This window comes from Protopterus annectens, chromosome 17.part0 (genome assembly GCF_019279795.1).
Source record: "Protopterus annectens isolate FY-2018-M chromosome 17.part0, PAN1.0, whole genome shotgun sequence".
NCBI classification, from domain to species: Eukaryota; Metazoa; Chordata; order Ceratodontiformes; family Protopteridae; genus Protopterus; species Protopterus annectens.
In genome coordinates this window covers 510,780,805-510,805,558 of record NC_056751.1, presented here as the reverse complement: position 1 = coordinate 510,805,558, position 24,754 = coordinate 510,780,805, and the positions used below count along the sequence as shown (strand labels likewise).

Here is a 24,754-nt window from a genome sequence, read left to right as displayed (position 1 = left end):
TTTGGGTGGATAGACACAAATTATACTAAGGTTATCATGTATGGCCCTGGCTCAATTTGTGAGGTAAACACCAAGTGCTTCAAAAGGGTGGCTAGAACTTTTTAAGTTCTTCTGCTTAGAAGTGTATATGTTAGGCATGTTAAGGTCTTGGTGATCACTTGCCTAGGAAGTTCCTATGAGTGATGTCACAGCATGTGTCAAGGGTGTGCATGTTTTCTAGCGTGCTGAAATACCCGAAAATGTTGAACTGACTGAAAAATAGATTAGATTAATCAACAAATCAAAAGGATCCTTGAAATAAAAATCACATGATGTATGGCTCTACTTCACATCAATTACAGTTTTCATCTTTTGGATACAGAGACCTTTTATCACTGACAAATTACAAAACTGTCCCATACCACTGACTGTTTTGGACTATTTTTGTGCTGTACATGCAAAAGACTACAGTTCCTAAATGGCCTGACATTCTTACAAAATTATTAAAAATGCAAATTCTATGCCACACAAGAACAAAATATTACTTCGAACCAGAAATATATACTGTTTTCAGATTTGAAGTCACAACACTACAAAAACAAAATCTTTTGGTGGCACCCTTTTTAAGTTAAACTACAGTTACAGAACACTTCATAACTGCAGCTGCACAAATAACAGGATCACTGCTGCAGTGCAATTGCCTATACATGCAAATTATAAGCATATGGATGCCAGGCTTTCCAAGCTAACTTTTAGAGCAGCCAACCATACCCAAAATCGCAATCTCCTTTATAAACAGAGGATAAAAAAATGATTGAGCCTATAGAGGGAAAACAGTCCACACCATCTTCTCCTCTTCCATGGAGCAACAGATGAGCAGTATGTGTGCCCAAAGGTAATAGGAAAGACATTCAGTACATATTAAAGGAAGCTGCCCCCCCCCAGTTTAGCTAAAAGCAACATCCATGTGGCTAAACAAAGGAATCCTGCAAGCTTAAGAAATTTTAGCCAGCAGGCTACCCAAAGTGAGGTACAAAGTTAAGCAACTGTTTAAAATCCCGGGACTCTGACTACAGACACCAGCTCCATAAAATCACTTTTTCTACCAGTTTCTTACAGGCAAGGACAACATGGAACAAGCAATTTCAGTAAGAATCAAGGTCTTGAGTCCATTACACTCAGTTTTGGAGAGAATGCTCCCTTCTCCTAAACTTTTTTTTGTGTGTGTAAACCTTTGACAGACCCTACAAATGACTGTCTAAAGAGAAAATGCATACACTATAATAACCTTTGTGGAGTTCTGTCTACTGCAAGAGCACCTGCCTTTTTTCTTGGAGACAGACATGCTCTTAAATATCTTAATGGGCATTTGACCCTAATAAAATGCATAAAACACAATAAAATAATTTTGACTCAAACAGGAGACATACCTGGCTAAGATCTGGAGCAGATTGAACAAAGTCAAAACTACAGATGCATAAATTAAACAGTACATGCACTGCAAACCATGGTAAGAAAGACATACAAAATGCTGAATGAAGATGGACATCAGCTTTACTCAGGGGAAATATCAAGCATCTGTCCAGCCTAGAGGAAGAAGGAAGGGATATGAGCTTTGGAAATCAGGCTAGATGTCAGGCCTTGAGTGACAAAGTAGCAATACTATAGCAGTCATCTATAAAAATAATCTCTTTGCAATAAACTATTACTGGAAATTGGAAAAACACCAGAATGGGAAGAAAGCAAGGAACAATTCTCAGATCTAAGCTTACACAAGTGAACCTGCAGAGTTGCTTTCGCATGCTCAGATGCAGCTTTATCTGACATGTTCTTCCACCATCTTTGCTCAGGACCTTTGGGCTTGTCTGTAACGGACTCGGTCCTAGATTTTAAAGGAGCCAACCTCATTCAAAGACAAAGCCTCAAACTGAATAAAGCAGAATCTTGTAGCTTCTTTAATTCTGACTTACTCCCTTCTTTTCATAAAGGTAATTGAGAGAACAGAATTTCACAACCCATATTACAAGCTTCACCTAAGCAAAAGCACAAAGAAAATACTTGATCTAAAAGTAAGTGGTTTTCCTTTTTATTCTGAAGCAATAGCAAAAAATCTGCTACAGTAGCAGTAGACAAACTGGCAAATAAAGCAAAACCAAGTAAAAGCACAAAAACAGGTCTCAATTAGAAAAAAACTAAAGAAACAATGAAGAAAAGGGTCTTCAACTTTAGACAGATGACAGTAGAAAGGAAACACCCAAAGGTAGAGGAGCTTGTTTAAAATACCAACTAACCCCATAAAATTAAAACAGACAGACCTGGAACTTGCAAAATGGAAATCAGAACCTACATGGAAAAATGACAGAGCACAAATAATTGCCAACATTTTCGCCAAAGAAAAAGTAAGTGGTTCGAACAGCTAGGGGCCATTTTATAGCTCGGTTCACTTAGTCCACTGCAAAATTTATCTAAAGAAGTTCCTTCCTTGCACAGTATTGGGTAACAAGAGGCTAGTAGCCTGACAAAAGTCCTACCCAACCTCGTTATACCAGATGAAGACAGAACTCACCTCAGATCTAATATTATAAAATCACAAATGGGCAAATTCAATATGAAGAGGGGGCAGACAAGACATCAATCATGATATTCACTTTAAATCAAACATTACCCTTAACTGTTCTTAAAATTAACACAAGTAAAACTCATTAATGATCCTTTATATTACTACCTTAAAGACAGTTCTTTTCCTGAACCAAGGCCTATAGAAAAGCAAACTATACTGAAACCTACTATTTACTTACATTATGGCAAGACTATTATGCGACAGTTCTGATCTACCTGCATACTTGGTCACATACAAAAGTCCTATTCCCACTTACTTGGGTATCACAAAGACCCCCATGACCACCCTTATGTTGCCTACTGGCAGTAACACGAAAAATTAAAAAAAAAAAATAATAATAATAATATGGAGTTACTCCCATTTTTAGAATTAACTTTTTTGGCAAAGAAATAAATGCAACAAAAATACACAAAAACAATCTTTTTTCCCCACACTGGTACAAATTATTCATAAAAGTTATTGTATCTAGAGGATACATGTCAACTTATTCATATTAGGTATTTACTCTGTGTCAAGTAATTAATATGCATACTGTACAAAAATGTAAGTCAGCATATACACAAAGATATACTGGACATTTCTGCACATTGTATTAGATAATCTACAAGTATTTTCTTTCTGCAAATAGCTTCCTGTTTTCTTACACTTAAAATTTTAAGAATCAAATAATTCAACAGTTTTTGCTGATATTCAAAAAATATATACTATGCAAGCTGTATTTTATGCATCTCACTTGGTTGTGCTGCAGTGTGTACGCTTAAAGACTTTCTGAACATTTAACTTAAAAAGAAAAAAAAGCTTAAAAACAAGCCCCCCCCATACAGGCCAACTCTGAAAAACATCTCTTGTGCAGACAGCAGCATTCCTGTCTGCCACACATGCAGCGGTTTCGAATAAGAGACCCGTTGGGGAAAAACTGGCAAGGGTGTTTACTTTCAGGGGAACTCTGAACGGAGGTGCCTGCTTTACGCTGATCAGTAGAGAAAAGCTAACTTACATAGATATCTGCATGAAGGGGCATGTCTACACAAACCACACTGTGAAGCTTAAGCTGGGAGTAGTAAAACAGGAAAGCCATCTGCCAGGATATTACTGCAAAAGGCAGCAGTTATCTATGCACAGCTTTGCAACACTTAAAAATCCACGTGCACCTTTAATGGGAAAAAAAATTACCATGTTTAGAAGAGTGGCAGTAGAGAAGAAAAATAAGAAGAGGTGCTATATTGGGGATCATTTTTCACATATGAAACAAACATAGAAAAAAAACATTTACAGGACATCACATTGCAAAAAGTGTTGTGTACACAATTCAGTGACTCATTAGGTCAGCAGTATTTCCCAACAGGAGTCTACCCTCTGCATACCACTGCCTGCATTACACACCCCTGGGCTCAAATATCAAAATCAGAATAGCTTGCAGCTGCAGTTAAGCTCAGCAAACTGATCACGTCTTTTGTTAATTAAAAATATTGTAATTTTTTTTAATGATCAAATCCAAAGAAAATAAAGACATGAGCATTATAACTGCTGGCTCAACACTTAAACGGAATAAAGGACATTCCAAATGTTCTCCCCATGTGAGGGTCTTTTATATAATAGCTGCTACAAAGGCCTGTAAAATATTTTAGAAGCATGTGACAAACACAGACATACTTTATAGAATACCTGCAGACCATTTCTTTATTTCTGTACCTGTTGTTTCATTCAAATTGTGCCTATCCAGTGCATGATCCACTATAATGTTGCCATCTTCCTCTTCTACCATAAGTTCTGCTGCCTTCTCCAGGTGATCTGGTATAATGATCGGTTCTTGATCTTCTAGAGAGACATAGCTGCCTCTGCCATATATGGATGGATAGCTCTTTGAATATGCATCTCGTTCCCTTAGCTCAGTAGAGTCTCTCCTCCTTTCTGCAACTGGCACAGGCAACGACCGGTTAGTAAGTAAAGATGTTTTGTGGGCCACAGCAATGTCATCTAGATAATGACGGGCAGCATCACAGAGTGCATCTGTACCATGCACAGCATAAGCATAGTTGGAGAAAGCTTTTGACTTGTAAGCTGTGAGGAGGAGGACTTCATTGCCACTCATTCTATGGTACTTGTCTGCAGCACAAATAAGTGCATCCCAACATTCCTTGTGGTTATCTGCCATGTCACTTGGGTCATTCATCATGGTAATGTGCTTGGGAACCTTAAAAAAAAAAAAAAAAAAAAAAAGGGTCACAAACAAATGACAATATCTCACCAGGATTGTGCACAACAAAAAAACTATGACCATTTTTTTTTCCTTTTTCTTTGTTGAAAAGTAAACACTATTCTTGTCTGTGAACAGCACAAATCATATTTCATGCAGGTTTTTACCTGGTGCGTTTAATGGAGGCAACCCATTTAAACTGTTTAGTAGAGTGTAGTAATAAAAGACTGCTTTATTAAGATATCAATAAACAACTGGGAGTTAAAAGACTAGCTTGAAAGGGCCAGCCAAAAACAGAGGTGATTGATGTTTACTTTATTTTACAAAACTATGTTCCCAAATGGTCATTACGATCCAGTGACCAAAAACTCCTCTCCATCTACAAACCTATCACATCTGCTGGGTATGTTCTGTACTCATACCACGTTAAGGCCTGGAACTCCTTACCTGTATCCAACAGGTCAATAACCTCTCTCTCCAGTTCTTTAAAACCATTTTGAAAAAGACTTCCTAGCAAAAATCTGACTCTGTTCTTGCTCAACTCCAGGATAAACTACATCCCTTACAACTCCTGAATCTCTCCTTTAATTTCCCTACAAAGTGGCTAAAATTTCTCAAAATATTAAACCACGGTCATACACACTGGATCCGTTCTTAACTAATGTTCTCACATTAAATAATTTTACCAAATTAAACATCAAAAATGTAAAACATCCAGTTCAAGACTGTAAAATTATTTGCAGCTTTTCAACCCAGGACTCCAGTGAAAATGGGCACACACCCCAGACGTTCCCTGTAATCAAATGTCAATAAATACATACCAAACTAATAAAATGAAAAGGTACTTGATTAACAATCACACTATCGGTTGACAAACAGGGAGAGCTCTGTTATAACAGTAAAACACATGTTAACAGCCTATGCCGGATAACAAAACTGAGCTTCAAGGCTGGCAGAAGAAAGGATTCCTGATCATGTACAGTATAACAAGTAATTACATTTTACCCAATATAAGCTGTTAAAACACATTAACAAAAGACACGCGATGTGGCAAACAGCATCTGTTATCAAGTAATGGATACCATATACAGGACTCCCTGACATATCACCTGATATGGCACTACACTAGCCCTACCCAGTGGAAAGCAGGATATCAGAGTTTGGTTGACAAAGCTGTATCAAAATACTAACCAAAGCGTAGGACTGGTCTGATGCCCAAGATTGCTTGATGTGATGCCTAAACGCCAACTGGTTTGTAGAAACTCTCATAAGAGCTAGTCATAATTTGCTTTGCAGCTGAAATCCAGAAACAGCAACCTGGGAGGTACACAGAAGTGACCAATGCTACAAAATTTCCAGTTATGGCCTTTGGAATTTCACTCTCTCATGCCCATATACTGCAATGATACAAAGAAAGGCTCGCGCCAGTTCACTCAACTAACTGCTGCAGCAAATTCAGCAAATAAACTACAAGGATAATAAAAAAAAAAGTGTCCAATGGCAACATTTTGAAGAGCATTCACAGTTCTCCTCTTCAAAAGGTGATCATTAGCATGATATTGACATTTTTTGATAAACTGTGATCCTTTTTACAAACAGTACCCTACAATGTGCTATTTACTTTACAAAAACATCTCCTTTCCAAATTTACAGCCCTACCAGAACCATTACTCATCTGCATTGTTGGGTCCAAAGTACAGCAAATAGGCCCACCTTGTCAGTTTAGTGAAACATTTCTATAAACATAAAAACCTACCCAAGAGATAATGTGGCACAGTTGTGAAGTTAGATAACTTTAAAAATAAATTACAGAATGTATCCATCTGAAACCTGCTGACAGGCAAATGGTCTACAAGTAAATAAAGCTTAAGATAAGTAACTTGCTTTAAGATTAACAGTTAAAGAAAAGGTGAAGTATAAAAATACCCAACTTATTATACTGCACACACAGCATAAATAAAAGCAGCTATTTCCCATTCAGTGAAAACTTCATTAAAATTGCAATTAGATACAAGTCTGCCAACACACATACAGAGACAACAGAAAAACTAGGGCACCTGGCTTAATTATGCCAGAGCCCTAAACGTAACTATGGATGATGGACTCAAAACCCTGCGTCTGCACAGACTAAGAAATGAGGTCTTGAGACCATATCGGTTCCCATTGCACAATTTGCAGCTATACAAGAAAACTATGCACTCACTTCTGACCCAAGAACTTTCAACCCAAGAATATTGCAGTTTGATAATTTTATGGTCAGGAGTGCAGTGAGAAGAAAAAACACATCAAAATGATGTGGAATACAGCCTATAAAAATATAAAATGTGAAATATTGACCGAGAAAATACAAGACCAACCTCCTCATTCCAACATACCATTAAATGGCAATATTATATTATCAGGCAAAAAAAAAAAAAAAAAAGAAACCTATATAAAATTCATAAAATAGTACAAAGAATGATCCTAATACAAGGTTAATGCTCTATGTTTAAGAATGGGCATAAGGTTAATATTGTCATTTAACCCTGTAGGGACAGTGGCATTGAGTCGGAGCTGCCAATAAAGCTCCATCACTAGCCTATTTGGCTAATGCCCTCCTCATGGGTCCTTCCTCACTATTTCCATACCACCAAAAAGAAATTTACTAAAACTGTGACAATACATAGGATGTTTATACAAAGCACTATTCAAATTCTTAAGCTTTATAGCGTATAGATGTTCACAAACTAATCTATGTACGGTCCTCTCAGTAGTAATTACACCCTTGGCAAACGATATAAACTAGAACTCTGCTTCCACAATCTCCTACTCCAAGTTTAATAGTTTGAGGCGATTGTCCAACCAAGACATCCTTGCCACATAAAATGTAGGCACAATATTTACATGCCCCACATTTACGAGTACCCTTTTGGTCCAAAAATCTAGAGAGAGAGGAAGTTCCAACAAATATTTCAAATTAAAATCAGTTTTAAAAACCAAGAAGGGACCATCTCCCAGACAATTAATTAAATCCAGATTAGTAGGAAACATTACTCAGTTTAATAAGATTTTTCTTTATCTCATTATTAAAACTCCCATACTGTAACACCATAGAGTGGGCATAACCAGTAATTATGTTATTACACTGAATAGGAACTGCTCTCACACCCCAATAATGGTTTGTACGTAGTACCCAAACCTTCCAGTACCACTTTTCCACATTCTGCAATCAAATCAAAAGGGTATCCCCTCTCACTAAACATGTGAAATAGCGTAGCCAACTCAACCTTAAAATCCTGAATAGTGGAGCACATTCTAGCTGCTCTTATCGTTTGTCCTGTCACCAGATTTTTCTTACTGTATAAAGGGTGACCACTCAAAATCCAAATAAGTGAGTTTCCTATAAAGTTTGGAGCAAAAACATTTATCCCCATAATTTTTAAAAACTAACATCTATACTATCCACTGAAACTTTATGGGTAAACTTAAAACATGAACAAAGAACATAATCCACGAATTGTCCTACTTCAATATCTTTATCCTTCCAGAAAATAAACACATCGTCCAAGTAATGCAGATATGTATGCCAATAATCCTTAAACCTGTAATTCAAAATATGCTTTTTCTCCCACAAAAACATTACCAGATTAGCATAGATGGGCGCACAATTGGCAGCCATCGCTACCCCATTAATCGGCTAAAATATTCACCCTCAAATGTAAAAAAAAATTACTTAACAGAATATATTCCATGAGAACCATTAGGAAATTAATCATGTTATTATTTAAGTAAGTTCCTGTACGGTTTCATAAAAAAAGCTCCAATTCTTCCTTATGGGGTTAATGTGAATAAAATCGATAGTAACAATGGTAAATTCATCACAGTAATACTCATTACTAATCTTTCTTAAAAAAATATCCCACGAATCCAATAGAATGTAACCAGGAGGGACTAAAATGCCCTTCAGGATTCTAACAACTTCAGAGTATACATGGAATTATTATGGGTAGCGACAATCATTCTAAGGGGAAGGGTAATTTTATTTTTATAAATTTTGGGAATACCAAACGCATTTGGTATAAATGGATACTCATTAAATAAAAGAGTTAAAACATTTCATTAATAACCCCCTGTAACAATGAATCATACAAAAATAACCATCTTTCTATTAGCAATATTAATTTCATTTAACGAGACTACCACATATGTATCCGTATCATGTAGCATTTCTCCCACTAACTTTTATCAATTTTAATTAAAACCATCTCACCCCGCTTATCTGGTTTCATAACCCTTACGTTTTCTTTCATTCTCAATTCGCTCAATAGTACTGCCTCTTCTTTACTTATACAACTGCCTTTGATGTTAAATTGTAAGCTCTATAAGTTTCCTGCGTACAGATCTTCTCTTAACTAGCTACCATAGGGTGTTATGGGGGGATTGAACACACTTTAAATGATATTTCCAGAAGATTCACCATCAGTCTTCTGTAATAAACATTTCTAAAATTCAATTTTCTGGTATACAATTTAAATTCGGTTAAAACTTTTGCCACATCACATCTATGGCTTGGAACTTTTAGTTATGTACTTACCATAACTTTGGATGTATGGGATCCATCTCGCCTACATTCATGACAGATGGGTTCGGAGCAGATCCATCGGCTCCGACTCGGCAACTAATACACTAGCACGAAGTCTCTCATTGGCTGGGCTACTCCCTATCCCAGGATGCACTACACCTGCTTCCCCAGATCTTGTTTGTTCGCTTTCATACATCCATGCAAACACAGAAAAACTAGTAGTCACAATAACCAACTAAAGTTCTTCAGGAAAGAACGCCAAGAAAAGAGGGACTACAGCTCCTCTAAATCCAAAGAGGAAGGGGGAAGGAGGGTGGGTACTTATGAATGTAGGCGAGATGGATCCCATACATCCAAAGTTATGGTAAGTACATAACTAAAAGATGTAATGGGATCCTATCTCGCCTACATTCATGACAGATGGGACAGCGTCCCTAGCACCTACATCCCGGGTGGCTCATTGGAAAACACTCCTGAGAACTGTGGAACCAAAGGAAGCTCTGCCTCGAGAAACCACATCCAATTTGTAATGAGAAATGAAAGTGTGCGGAGAAGTCCAGGTTGCTGCAGCACAAATATCATCTATTGATAACTTGGAGTGAAAAGCTACGGAAGTAGCCATTGCCCTGGTAGAATGAGCCTTGACTGGAAAGGGGAGGTCTTTGTTAGCTTGTGAATAAATAAAAATGATACAATCTTTAATCCATTTAGATATGGAGGTTTTGTTACTGGTTGACCCAATTTGTTCGCTGCAAAGGAAACAAACAATTGATTAGATTTCCGCGTTTGAGCGGTTCTCTTCAAATAAAAACGCAGTTGTCTATGTACGTCCAATTGATGCAAAGTATATTCTGCGTTATTAGAGAATTCTGGGAAAAAGACAGGGAGTTCTATAGTTTGTTGCATACAGAAAGAGGAGGCCACTTTTGGTATAAATGCAGGGTTTAATTTCAATGAAACTCTATGCTTGTGAAAAATCAAATAGGGAGGATCAGAACAAAGAGCTTGAAGTTCTGAAACTCGCCTGGCAGACGTTATGGCTATTAAAAAGGCCGTTTTCCAAGACATAAATTTTAAATCACAGGTAGCAGCTGGTTCGAAAGGACGGGCAGTTAGGGCAGCAAGAACCATATTCAAATCCCAAGGGGGAACAGGATGAGATAAAGGAGGCCTCAGGAGCTAAGCCCCTTTAAGGAAAGCCTTACAAAGTTTGAGAGACATCAATGAAGGTTCAAATGAAGCATGAAAATTAGAAATGGCCGCTAGTTGAACCTTAATGGTAGAAACCGAAGAGCCCGACTGAAAAAGAGAGGCCAGAAAATTCAGAACCTCCGAAACTGGTGCAGTGAGAGGATCTATACCCAGTTCTTGAGCCCAGAAAGCAAACCTTTTCCATTTACTGGAATAAAGTTTGACGGTGGAAGGTTTATGAGAAGAAGACAGTATGTGGACCACGTCCGGGGAAAGAGTATTGTCTCGGACTAAGGATGGAAGTGGAGTAACCATGCTGCCAACTTCAGGGACCTGAGAGACGGATGAAGCAGTCCTGACTGATGAGTCAACAGGTCTGGCACCGGATCCAGAAACCATGGACCTTCTATCGCATGCCTCTGTAGGAAAGGAAACCAAACTTGACGAGGCCAATGCGGGGCAATCAAAATCATCTCGCTCTCCATGTAAATGGCCTTCTGTATCACCCTCGGTAAGAGGGGGAACGGAGGGAAGGCGTAGAGAAGACCGGGGGGCCAAATGTGAGTCAGAGCGTCCCTGGGAGTCTGTCCCTGAGAAGGGAACAGTGTGAAGAACTCTCTGCATTTCGCATTGTGAGGCCTGGCAAACAAATCGCAGCAAGGATGACCCCATCTGTCGAAGATTTTCGCAGCTATACCCTGGTTGAGGGACCATTCGTGGGGTAAAAGAATGGTCCTGCTTAATCTGTCCGCAATCACATTGGACTTCCCCGGTATGTGCGTTGCCATTAGAAAGCGGTTGGTAGCTACCGCCCAGTGCCAAAGTCTCATGGCTTCTCTGCATAGTGGGTAAGACCCGGTTCCACCTTGCTTGTTTATGTACCATACCACCGACATGTTGTCGGATAGGATAGCAATCGGGCCCTGTGGGAGAGCGTGATGGAGAGCTTGGAGTACCAGTAGTACCGCTCTCATCTCCAGGACATTGATATGCAAATTCGTTTCCTGGATCTGCCATGTGCCTTGGACCGACCTGTCCAGGTAATGACCCCCCCACCCTACCTGGGAGGCGTCCGTAGTCACAGTGGCAACGGGACGTTGTGGTATAAAGGGTCGCCTCTGGTCGAGATTTGATTGGAGAAGCCACCAATGCAGATCTCGACGGCAACTTTCCGTGATTATGATTAAGTGGTTCAAGGGAAGTTCCTGATAAGACCATTGAACTGACAGTAGCCATTGTAAAATTCGCATATGAAGTCTGGCCAAGGGAACCAAGAGTATGGTCGACGCCATCGAGCCCAACAGTTGTAGGATCCGATGGGCCGGGGCTCTTTGTAGAGGGAGACAGGATTTGACCTGATCTTGTAACACCTGAATTCTTGCTGCCGGTAAAAAGGCGCGCATTCTTTGTGTGTCTAAGTCTGCGCCTATGAAAGTAATACGCTGAGATGGCTGAAGTACAGATTTTTGCAAATTGAACGTGATCCCCAAAAAACGGCCCAAGGTGAACATGGCTGAGTGCTTGGAGTAGTAGATGCTCGGAGGTGGCAGTTAAGGAGCCAGTCGTCTAGATAAGGAAACACCTGGAATCCCAAACTTCTCAGGTGAGCAGTTACCACTGCCAGACACTTGGTGAACACCCTGGGGGCTGTGGTGAGACCAAAGGGCAGTGCTCGGAATTGAAAATGACTGACTCCGAGGCGGAAGCGTAAATGTCTCCTGGACTCTTGAGCTATGGGAATGTGATAGTAAGCATCCTGGAGATCTATGGAGCACATCCATGCATCTTTTTCCAGCAAAGGAAGAATAGATTGAAGAGTGACCATTCGGAATTTGGACTTCTTCACGAAACGATTCAATGAACTGAGGTCCAAAATGGACCTGAAGTCCCCTGTCTTTTTTGGTACCAAAAATAATTTTGAGTAAGTTCCTGATCCGATCTGGTCGATGGGGACAGGCTGGATGGCTCTTTTTCTTAGCAGCTTTGAAACCTCTAATGCTGCTTGATCCCGCTGACTGGGTGGTACGTCCGGGATTTCCCTTAAAGAAAGGGGGGGTTTGTTGACGGGGATGATATATCCTCCGGTAATAATGCGAAGCACCCACTGATCGCTTGTTATGGATTCCCAAGCTTGTGGGTGCGCCAGCGACCCCGACTGGCTCGAGTTGCACAGTCGGGCAACAACTCAGGATCGCTGGTTGTATGAAGAACCACGAAAGGAATCGCGGTCTCCAGAGTTACGGGGGCCTCTGCCACCTCTGGGGCGGCGTCTTCCAAAATCCCCCCCCCTCTGCCTCTGGAGGGGGAATCACTGGGTGGAGTAGGGAAAGACTTCTGAGATTTTTTAAACCACATTTTCCCTCCTCTCCCAGCCTTGGGGTAAGGCCTTGAAGGAGCGGAAAATCGGGCCCCAACGGCAGTCAAAGTCTTGCCCTCCTGCTCGCACCTAGTTAGTGTGTCCTTCACCTTGGGTCCAAACAAAGATGACCCATCAAAGGGGGCGTCGGCGAAGGAAGACTTGAAAGCCTCCGTGAACAAACACAAGCGTAACCAGGCTGGTCTCCTGAGGGCAACGCCTGTTCCCGCTGCTCTACTCGCCCCTTCCGCCGCATATGATATGAGCCTCATGGACGAGTTGACAATAGAAAAGAGGGTAGTCATCTGTGCGCCAACCGTCGGGGCCAGCGCCGCAGGTAGATTACCAACAAGAGAGTCATTTAGCTCTTTGAGAAGATCTCTTTGGAGCCTCGTAAAATGACACAAGTAGTTCAGCGACCGTAAGGTAAAGGCCGCTGAGGACAGGGTACGCTTCCCGTACCTATCCATACTCCTAGAGTCCTTATTAGGAGGATGAATAGACGTCGAAGCCTCTGCCACGTCCTGCTGTGTGGCAGAAGCCACCACCAAAGCATCTACAGGCACACCCTTTGTGAGAAACTCCTTCTGGGGGGGCTGACAAAAATTTATTGGGCCTCGCAGGCACAGGTTCCACAGAATCAGGGTGTTCCCACACCCTTCGAGAAACCAAATCAAGGAGTTCATCGAAGGGTGGGGACACCCAGGAGGCGGAAGGCTGGGCCCCAAAGGCCTTGAGGAAGACTGACTCCTCAGCTGAAGGGGTTTTGGCTTGCCAGTCACCTCTCTGTCTCAGAATCTCCAAGATATCTGAGAAGGAGATATCATCCGAAGATGATTTGGGGGACCCTTCTGCGTCATCAAGGTCAGTATCCGATGTAATAGACTCATCTTGGGAGTCTACGTGTTTCCTCTTACACAATTTCTTCCGTGGGGGTTCGTCCGAAGCAGTTTCGGACGGACCACCAGGAAGAAGGGAACCTCCGATGGGGGTATCCTCAGGCCCTGGGGCCCCGCTGCCGGGGGGCTGTAACACAACAGAGGCACCAGTCTCCAAATCTAGGGACGGTGAGGTAGAAACTTGTTGAACCGGCAAAGGCATGGCCAGCGCGCTCCTCATGGCCTCAAAGGCCGGACCTCCAGAATCCAAAGAGGTCACTGGTCTAGAGGCCACGATGGCACTGGGAATTCCAGCAGCCGATGCTCCGAGAGGAAGACTAGGCACCGAAACACCCAATCCCAAAGTATTCCCCTCGGGCCCGGCTGAAGAGGTCGCAGTACCAAACCCTGAACCGGAGAACAGGGTAGGAAGCACAGTCGGAGTCGAGAGGCCTGTAAGGGGTCTCTGCTCCGACCGTATGGCTCCACATTGCTCCACCACCACCGGCTCCAACGGCTCCGAAGAGGTTGGAGGAGGAATCAAATGTGTTGGAGGGGATCGGCTCAAGCAAACTGTGCTGGAGCCGAGACCATTTTAGTAAACACTGGAGACTGGAATAGCCTCTGTAAAACCATATCCAGGTCCGAATCTGACAGTCTCGAGGATTTAGAGGAAGTAGACACTCGAGAAGACTTTCTTCTCGGCTCCGAGAGAGAAGGAGACCGGCTCGACACGGCTCCAAAACTATCGGCGCCGACTCCACCACATCATGGACCACCATCGGCACCGAAGGAGCCTTCTTCGAGCCGAGGGGAAGAGTCTGAGCTGCACACTTCCACCGCCCGAAGCCATTGGAACCGATGGAGGTGATTCACCTCTCGATACTCCAACTTGAGGCTCCGAAGGCAATGGAGCCGAAGTAGGAGGTATCGAGGCAGACCCTTCGACCCTCGGCCCCGAAGTCAGTGGAGCCGAGGAAGAAGGTCAATTTTGTCTTTTTAGAAATCGGCTCCGACGGACTTGTCGGTGCCGACGATCTTTTCTTTTTGGAAGCAACAGGAGGATTTAAGGCTTCCTCAAAAGAAGGTTTGATAAGCCCTTTCAATATCAGCTTGTTCTTACGTTCTTGAAGAACTCTAGCAGAAAAAGCATGACATGCGCTACAAGTCTCTTGCAGATGTTTCGGCCCCAAACAATAAACACAGATTGAATGGCTGTCTGTTATGGACATTTTATAACTGCACCGAGTGCATTTTTTAAAACCTGACTTTTGTTCTTTAGACATAGTACAGGCCCTACAACAAGTATGACTTTACCACAAAAAGTAAGCACTATAACAAAAAAGCGCCAACTGAAAAGCGCGAGACACACTGGCGCGAGAATTTTACCTCACAAACAAAACAAGTCCAACAGCCCAAAGCCCTCTAATTTAAACGGACTTGGCCCGAAAAACAATTAACCACAAAGGGAAATTAAAATTAAATAGTACACAAGGGTAGGGCAAAGGCCCTCTAACTTAAACGGGCCTTGCCCGACTGAAAAAAATAAAGTACCAGAAGACACTCAAGCACTCAAAAGTCACAAATAGTATAAAGAATAGCTGTTAAAACAGCTGTTTGGTTAATATATGACAAAAACCCCAAGGTCAAAGACCAATAAAGGTAAAAAGAACCACTTAGCTCCAGCCAAGTCGAGACCACGTCCAGCTTGTAAAATGGCAAACGAGATCTGGGGAAGCAGGTGTAGTGCATCCTGGGATAGGGAGTAGCCCAGCCAATGAGAGACTTCGTGCTAGTGTATTAGTTGCCGAGTCGGAGCCGATGGATCGGCTCCGAACCCATCTGTCATGAATGTAGGCGAGATAGGATCCCATTACATCAAACTTTAGCCCATTCTTAAAAAAAAAAATAATGGGTAGGTTTAACCACCTTTTCAGTACAATTAAAAACAGTAAAACCATTCCACCTGAGCATTTTACCTCCAAATGTCTCAATTACCGCATCCCCAACTAATATTTGTTCCTATGGTTCTCTTCCTCCACCGTTTCTATCCCTTGTACTGTTGGCCCCTCGTTGGAATTGTGGTACAAAAATTGTACTGACAAGGTTTAATTACCTATCCTTTTGGACACCCAAGTAATTGGGTTAGGTACACAGCTGAACTAGATGGATGTTTCCTGGCCATGTCCTATTGCTGCTTTCGCTGTAGTTTCAACGTTTTGAGTGTTGCGTATGTTAAATGAAGCATAAAGTCTGTAAATGTTCTCTATTCTATGGCCATTCCTCTACTCTTACTCTGTCTTGCTTTCACATCTATTGTGCACGTATGTACTTGTAGTTCTTGTTGCACAGAGAATGTGAGTACAGTATGACCCTGTGTATTGTTTTTGCTTTGGGTGTTATGACATGTCTTGCATTTTGTTTTCTAATTTATAATAGTAGGTTATTGGGATGAGGAAGTTGGTCTTGTTATATTTTCTCAGTCAGTATTTCACATTTTTATATTTTTATAGGCTATATTCCACATCATTTTAGTGCACTTATATTTTTTAGGGTTAATATTCCTTTTTTTGTATAAGGGTTGTGTTGTGTTTTTAGGGATTAGTTTGGACTACATGTCTTTTAATTTACTGGGATTTTACCTTAATTGATTAATGAGCTACCAATTAAGAGTTAGGTGTTGGAGTTTTACTATAAATTCTTGTATGTAAGCATGGTTGGAATTTCTGAAGATGTCATTATTTGTAAAGGATGAAAGCGCTTAAATTTGTATTTTTTTGGTAATAAAGCTTTTCTGAGTTATCAGGCTGAAGTCTATTGGTGCTGCAGGTCGACTACCACATAGGCTTTTTTAGTTATTTTTTGCCAACAGTATTGCTGTGCTTTTATGTTTGTTGTTTTTGGCTCACAGCATTTAGGGTCTTCCTGTAGTCCAGTGTGTTACTGATTGTTGGTTGGAAAGTGGTCCTACCAAAAGGAGGATTATTGGGTGCCCATACTCAGCGTTTTCTTTTATTAGAATTGTGGCAGAACTTACTGAAGCGTGTTCTTTGTTTCAGTGCAACGCTGCTCCGGCTTTGACAACAGGCTGCTATATGTCTAATTCCGATGAGGAAGGCAATCTTTCCCAGCTCATTGGTTTGCTTTTCCAACAAGTATCCCAGATTCAGTCCTCTCTGGACAAACTACCATTCCCAAACACCCTAGAGATGAACTCTCAACGGAGTGGTTCTTTTGAACCCAGAAGTCAACAATGATGTGGTGAAACGCAAAGGACTAGCGTTTTAATAAGTATTTGTGTCTAATACAAACCAGGCAAGGGAAAGTGCAGCTGTGCAGGCAACTCACCATAATTAAATGTCTGATCACTGCTGCCATCATAACCATGAGGGACTTTGTGAGAGAGTCCAATGTTCGATTTGGCTTTCAAAACAGAGCCCCCTTCCACCTTAGCAAGGCTGACATCACTTTATCTTCATGTCCCCCATGTAAATGCACCACCTGTTCAAATCAACTTTAGTTCCTTCTTAATCCTACTAAGCGCATAGCACAGAGATTCTCAGGGACAGGGTCAAAGAACAGAGCGGATCACTGCTGCAATCGTAACCCATGGAAGACTCCTAGAGCTGACAGGTGGCTGACCTACTGCTACGAGGAGAGGTGCACCATGCCCTTCAAAGCAGCAGAGGTCATCTTGGCCTTCGCCCTGGAACTTTTGCCAAGCCAAAAGTATTCTGAAGAGCTGTCACAGGGCTATGCAGCTGCCTCTAAAGTGTCCTTGGCACCAAACAATTTGAGAAAGACAGTTGTAGTTGCTTCTTCTTTGCAGAATAAGGATTCAAATCATCTTGCAAAGTTCTGCCATGATTTTTTTTTTTTTTAAAACAAACATTAATACAACTTGCTATCCAGTTGAAAATTGTCCATTTTATCACAGAAAGGAATTTTCTATACAAAGGACACAACCAACTTGTACTTCTGCTATCCTTTGCCCTATTAACGTAGTGCTTCGATTGTCAGAGCACAAGATTCCTCTCGCACTCAGTCCAAGGAAAAAATAGGCAAGACTAACAGCTTGATTTGCAGCCACTTCCATAACAACCTTTGGGATTGAAGGGTAGCTGGCACCTAGGATTACATTCTTTTTTATGGGACATCAAGTAGGTCTCCTTTAACATCAAGGCCTGAAGTTCTAAAGTCTTCTAGCTGAAGTAACTGCAAAGAGTATGGTTTTCCTGGATGGATATACATGTGGTTTTCTGGGACATACTGGACTATTTCCAGGCCTGTATTGTCCACACAAGTAACAGAAATATCCTTCTTGCTGTTTCTGTACCAAGACTGTAATTTTGTCTGTAATGACATTCCAAGTACCTGGCACCCACACTTCTTGAAAGTTTTGTGGGTCTCAATGAAAGCCACCATCTCCTTTAGGTTTATGAGAGTCATCTGCTTTCCTTGTGGTCCACGTGCCATGTACTTTGATCACAGATGCCTCAGACTCGTATTAAGGTGTCCATACTGGGAATCTCAGTGTGGATGCAGGAAGTCTGTCTGGAGGGCATGCCTCCCTTTTTTCATGTAGCTTTGCATCCACCATCTCAGATCACTTGTTGATGCAGAGTAGGTCTGGGATGTTACACTTAACCAAATGATTACAGATTGCCGATTCTAGGAGTTCCTTATGAATCACTAAAATGACTGGCTAGCATATGCATTTGTGCCATGTCCTGGAAAAGGCAGTCAGGTAAACTATCCTATGAAGGCAGATCTTGCCTGCACTGGATTCCGAGGTCATAACAAAATCATCATCCCTGCAGAGCACCAACTGGGCATCTCCTTGTTGTCACAGAAGCCCAGTCAGCCAGTTGAGACAATTCAGGGTATACTACAGTGCCCTCCGCATCCCCTCCTAGGACTGGATCCGAATCAGGAAATTATCAATGCAAGGGCAAGTGTGGATGCCCTTGATCCTGCTGTGCACTTTTACTGGGGCTATATGTTCTGTAAGTGCTCTTGGCAAAACAGCTAAAACCAAGGCCATAAACTGGGAGCAAAAGTCCCACACCACAAAACTTCACATACTACTACTGCCCTTGAAAATTATTGGTATATGTAGGAAGGCATCTCTGATGATTAGTGCAATCAGGAGTGCCTGGCAGCCTAGGGGTACAAGTATACCTAGATTGGTTAGCATCATCAACTTTGGATTTTTTTTTTTTAGGAACTTGTTTAAGCATTAGCAAGTCAAGAATAGATCACCAGAAGCCACTTTTTTTGCTATGAGAGGAGAATGGGCCAAGGGCACCAACAAGCCTCTCTATCATTCTGATGCAATTTACTTACGAGTGCCCTTCTTATCCTTAAGTTGTTTAATCTCTCCCCTCTCTGTGGGGATTAGGCTGTCAGAAAGGGTAGTGTACATTATGGGCGAGAATGGAATTGTGGAATGTGTTTCACAGACTTCATGGTCTTCACTTTATCCACCAGTTTTTTGAAAACATAAGACGATCACAACGCAGCTCCATATATTGTGCAGCACTTAGGAGATGCACCTTCACATCCTTGGATAAGTAATAGACCCTCAGCAAAAAATGCCTCCTAATGACAGTCTCCCCCTAAAAAAACAGCAGCACCTGATGGCCTACCCACAGCATTATGCCTCTCCAACTACAAATCAATTTGTATTTGGTTAAGGAGAGAGTTTAACTTTCCATCCTGTATTTACCAGTAAACATCCTGTTCAATGACAGGTTCCTTTTATTTCAGAATTTGGACTTTCAGTGCCTATATCTTGGTAGGGGCGGGGGGGGGGGGGGGACAGAGCTTTAGGAACCTGAAGGAAGGATGCCCCCAAGTTCTCAGCTGCTGCCTGCCCCTCCCAGCAACAAATACTCAACAAATGTAGAATCATCATCCCCAGCTTGACAATGAAATGATGCCATGAGACTGGCACCTACATGGCGATACTGCATGCTGAAATGACTCCTCTAATTTAATATGGAATGTGCTAGAAAGAACAATATCATATTGGCCTCAAAGGGTGCATCACTGACCTCAGCAACTGCAAGCAAAAGGGCTAGGGGCTGCTTCAATGTGTCTGCAAAATTGACCGTCTCTCAGAGCCCCAAGTGAGCTCTCTAGTTCAAATGTTTCCTTAGACTTTCTCCTTTGGCCTCAATTTACCAGTTTCCTGCTTTTGTGGAGGAGACGTCCGTGCTACAAATCTGCAGCTATGGAATGTTTGCCTAACGACTGCAAGCTTCCATCTAGTCAAACACACCTCCAGCATTTTCTTAAAGGAAAAATTTATCCTCTCCCATTTAATTCAATGCTTAGGTTGCTTTTTTCCCTACGATATGGTTCCAGTATCATGTAGGTACTAGAAACCTGCTTGTACTTCATAAAAAACTTTCCCTCTGATTACAAGGCAAGGAAATGAAAGCCCATCTGCATTTTCAAGCTCAATTTCTCACATACTTTGTAGACTACATAACAGACACAGAAATCTGTAGTTTACCCTGTGAAGTACTGCTGCCAGTCGTAGACTGGCAATTAATCCAGCTATTAAAAAAATAAATACACATTAACCTGTGAGATTATTTTACACTGTCTTTATGGCAGAGAGAAGAACTTGACACCGATTAAAACCTGCTTCCTGTGAAGCCATGTCTTTTATAACAAAAGACAGAAATTAGATCATTTAGGCATTTAAAGGCAGTTGTCACCACTTCTGAGAAACTTACATAAGCAGCATCAATGTACTAAAACACTAAGCTTTCAGTACTGGTTATTTATACTCCCTCATATGCTACGACGACTTAAATGTAGTATCAAAGATTTCTGTAACATTTAGAGAAAAATCAGAAAATAATTTTTTCTTGTAAAGTTAAGTATCAACACATTTACTATTTTCAACCCCCCCCCCCCCCCCCAGAATAGGATAGAACTGCCCAAATCAGGACTGCTCTGCAGAAGGAAAGACAGGTGACAGGCTTATCAACTAGGTGTACTGATAAAGTTTATAAAAAGGTCTTTTATGCTTTTTTGTGGCATCCTTCCAGAGATGGATGTAAATCTGAGACACAGATCAATGATAAGAGATGCCCACTGAGAGTCAACCATTACCAATTGCATTGTTCCCCTTAACATTAGTAACTGTCAGCTACATGACACAGCAAGGATCATTTACTGCAGTGAGAGTCTTCACACCTCAGGATGTGTTTTAGTTCTAAAGGAATTGACAGGCCTTCTCCAAAAGAATCCCTTCACAATTTAACTACTTTCATAGAACATGTTCCGACGGACACAAATGAGGCTTCACTCAAGGAAATATAGAAGCAGTTCTGTTATGGAAGGTGTGTTAGAGGACTGTGCTTCACACTCCTGCCTTTCTATTCTAATGGTATAAAGAAAACACCACTTCCTTATATCTAGCATGACTTGTATAAACAGGACTTGAAATGTATTCTGGGAAGAAGGAATAAAAAACAAACCAGATTATTTACCGTGGCAGGTGCCATCAACCACCATTTTGTGGAAAATGCATTAAAACTGTAAAAGCACCTGGAGTGATTCTGAGCCATTAAAAAGCTAAGAAAATAGACACAAAAAAGTTTTTTTTTTTGAGTTCTAAGGTGGAGTTTTCCATTAACAGGTTTAGGAAGGAAGCCCTGGCAAGTCAAATGATCAATATCATTGTACTCATGACGTAGGCAGAAGAAACAATGGTCTTGGGAAGTCCTTGTGAGTACTTTGGCACACACCTGTTCCTCTTCTCCAAGCTGGACATGCCCTACACCTCTAAATACCTCTAAATAGGCCACTCACTACCCAGGCATCTTAAACACCACAAAATACAGAAGAAGTTTCCTCAACAGGGTACTTAACTGCTCACTCTTCAGATGCAGGCCTGGACTGACAGACCGAGACAGTTTCCTGCATCATTCCTTGACATACTAATACCCTCCCCCCCCCCCCCAAATGCAGTGATTAACAGGCATAAAAGGGGTTAAGAAAAATCTAAATACACTTATAAAAGCCGCAGTTTCAAAAGATCCGAAACCCTGTTTTGAAGCTGTAAAGAATCTCCCAATCTTCTAGTGTGCTCACAAGAATAACTATTTACAACTCTTTTTGAAAGAGTTTTACTGCAACAGTACTTTGAATTAAAAAAAATGATGTCCAAGAAAGGACTGGCTTGAATAAAATCAAAAAGATTGGTTAAAGCCCCCACACCACAGTATTTAGTACTGAAGAACTGCAGCCATTACTGTCACAAAAGTGTCCCTCAGAACCAAACACCTAAATACTACTGAAAAGACAAGATACTGCCACTGGATGCCTGATGTTCCACAGAAGTGTAGTGAGGCAATGACTAAACAATTGAGTCAATCACCAAGTCCAGCAAATTCTGGAAGCAACGATCCCCTGAATTATGCATATCCTTAATTCAAAGGGCCTGCAATTTACAATCCATTTGAAAGGATTAATTTTGTGGTTTCTCAAAATGATCTTTAGCTGAAATAGCAAAGTCAATCACACAGGTAGGTGGCTTCCGAAAAATTATGCTCCTTTATAAAATCACCTCAACCATTACTCAATAAAAAAAAAAAAGCTTGCCTTGAAAGCAAAGCCTCTCACTCAACCTACACGGCTGCTTCCTTTATGAGTATCAGGTCACCCTGCCATATCAACAATACACTCATAGTTACAATAATGCAGGCTTAGGTTCAATACTATACATGGCTCACAGGCTGGAGAGTTGGATGTGCAGATAAAATGAGCAGACACTTCCAAGCTACAGGCAAGAACATCTTGGTTCTAATGAATGACCCAACTCAAATGAAGTGCCAGTAATTTGCTCACCAGAATCTTAAATTTGAACTTGAGCTTAGCAGAGAAACACAGCTGGATAAAATATGATGGAGCATCCAGATGATAATGGTATTTTTGATGGTCTCAAAGAACATAGCTCTACAGTTGGTGATGCACCTTGGAATCTTGGACTAAAGAAGGGGGCAGACAACAGCTTAACAGTGCACTCAGCGTGGAGAACAAAATTTCATACCCTGTCAGACATCAGCCAAGGAAAATGTGATAAACAAGCATGTCAGTATCAGGTACATCACAGGCAAGTATGAAAGGCAAGCAGCAAAAACTGAGGCTGCTGCCTCAGAGAACCCATGCAAACTGAAAATAAAGTTCAGTTAAAAGTGTGCGTGTGTACTTTCTATGTTCCCAATAGAAAAGTTTACTGTGAGTCTAGAAGGGTTTACATGAAAGTTATGTACTTACCATAAGTGTGGTCTTGTTTTTGTCCGGTTAAACCTTTGGGTTAACTGGTCTGACCTTTATGCTTTTTCAGAAGTTTGGATCCAGGGCTCGGACTCCTCCCCTATGCATAATTTCCTCAGTTTCTCCAGAGTATCTCAGAGTTTGCCTGCTAGTTATCCCACAAAAACTCTATGCAACCCACTTGACATAATGGTCAACAATGATGAAACTGTGAACAGAGGCTTTCCAAAGCCAAGGCCCCTGGTCAGATCCAACTGCTCGACTTTAGTTTAGAATGACTTTAGGATGGAAGGAAGGAAGGATACTGAACAGGAGGAAAACAAAACAACACAATCAAGCATTACGGTAAGAGCATAGCTTCCACATCAGATGTCTGTTTTTTTCCCCAATTCAACCTTGGGGACAAATTCCCAAGCTACTGAAACACCTGGGAGTAGTCAAGGAAGAATATTACTGAGAATGGTAGAGCCAAAGGATGTACAGGATCTAGAAACTTGTAGTGTGACACAAAAGTGTGAACAGCAGACCAAAGTAGCTGCAGCACAAATCTCATCAATAAAAAACCTACCTGTAAGAGCATTAGAAGCAGCTACTGCCCTGGTAGAATGAGCCTTTGGTTTGCCATGCAAGGTCAGTCCTAATTTTTCAGACAAATTATACAGTCAGAAAGCCACCTGGATAGAGTTAGCTAAGAAATTTTATTACCAAATTAGCTTTGAAAGCAAAGAAGAGCCGATGAAATTTTCCAACATCCTTTGTCTTATGCAAATAAAATCAGTGTTGCCTATGAACATCTAACAAACACAAACTATATTTCCCTTTGTAGGAAAACCTTGGGGGAAATACTGACAGATTGATTAAGGTATGTTTCAAAAGCCATCTATGCTAGAAAATGTGGATTTGTTCTCAAAGATGCCCTGTACTTTTGTAACGCCAGATATGGAGGTTCACATGATGAAGCTTGTAAACTCTGAAATTCTCTTTGTGGATGCAACAGCCACCAAAAGCAGCACCTTCCAAGACAGAAATTTTAGATACATCATAAATGCTAGCTGAAACGGAGCTTTTGTTAAAGTCTAAAGCATGATAGTAATATCCCATGGAAGAACCGGATCCTTAACTGAGGGTCTTAGAAAGTTCCTTTCAGAAAAGACTTGGAAATCTTCAGGGAAACAATAGAAGTTTGGTGCTGCCCTATGTGAAATGTAGGGATGGCCACTAACCATCTTGACAGTGTGGAAGCTATATTCCTTGTGAAACAACTCTGACAAAAGAAATGTTTTAAAAATCGATGGAAAAGTGTCTGAAGAAGGGTCCAAACCTCTGGAGGAAACCCATATGGCAAACATTTCCACTTACAGGAGACAGCTTCTTTTCAGAAGCCAAATACTAGGAAAGTTAAAAGATCTGAATAACTGGGGCAGACAGCCCAGCATCCCTGACCAACAATAAAACTGGAGAAACCATGCAGTTGAAGATATGGACAGGGGTCCAACACCCAGGTCGGGTGTACTACATGAAACCAGAGAGAGAGAGGAGCCAAACTTGCAGGGGCCAAAAAAGTGATAAAATGAGGATTACTTTGACCTTAGACCAACTGGCTTTCTGCAGAAGCTCTGTAATCAAAAGGAAGCTGGGGAAAGGTGTAAAGGCCCAGGGCCCAGATATGGACTGC

At 41.3% G+C, this 24,754-nt stretch overlaps 1 protein-coding gene across 2 annotated transcripts in view; it reads right to left on the bottom strand.

The window, feature by feature from the left end:
- The window catches only part of AKT1S1 (AKT1 substrate 1), a 480,046-nt gene that overhangs the window by 422,822 nt on the left and 32,470 nt on the right, over nt 1-24,754 (bottom strand). For both annotated transcript variants that reach the window (XM_044059601.1, XM_044059600.1), the window contains exon 2: nt 4,292-4,793. In XM_044059601.1, coding sequence (XP_043915536.1) covers nt 4,292-4,775 — 484 coding nt within the window. In that variant the 5' untranslated portion in view covers nt 4,776-4,793. The remainder of the gene's footprint in view (nt 1-4,291; nt 4,794-24,754) is intronic.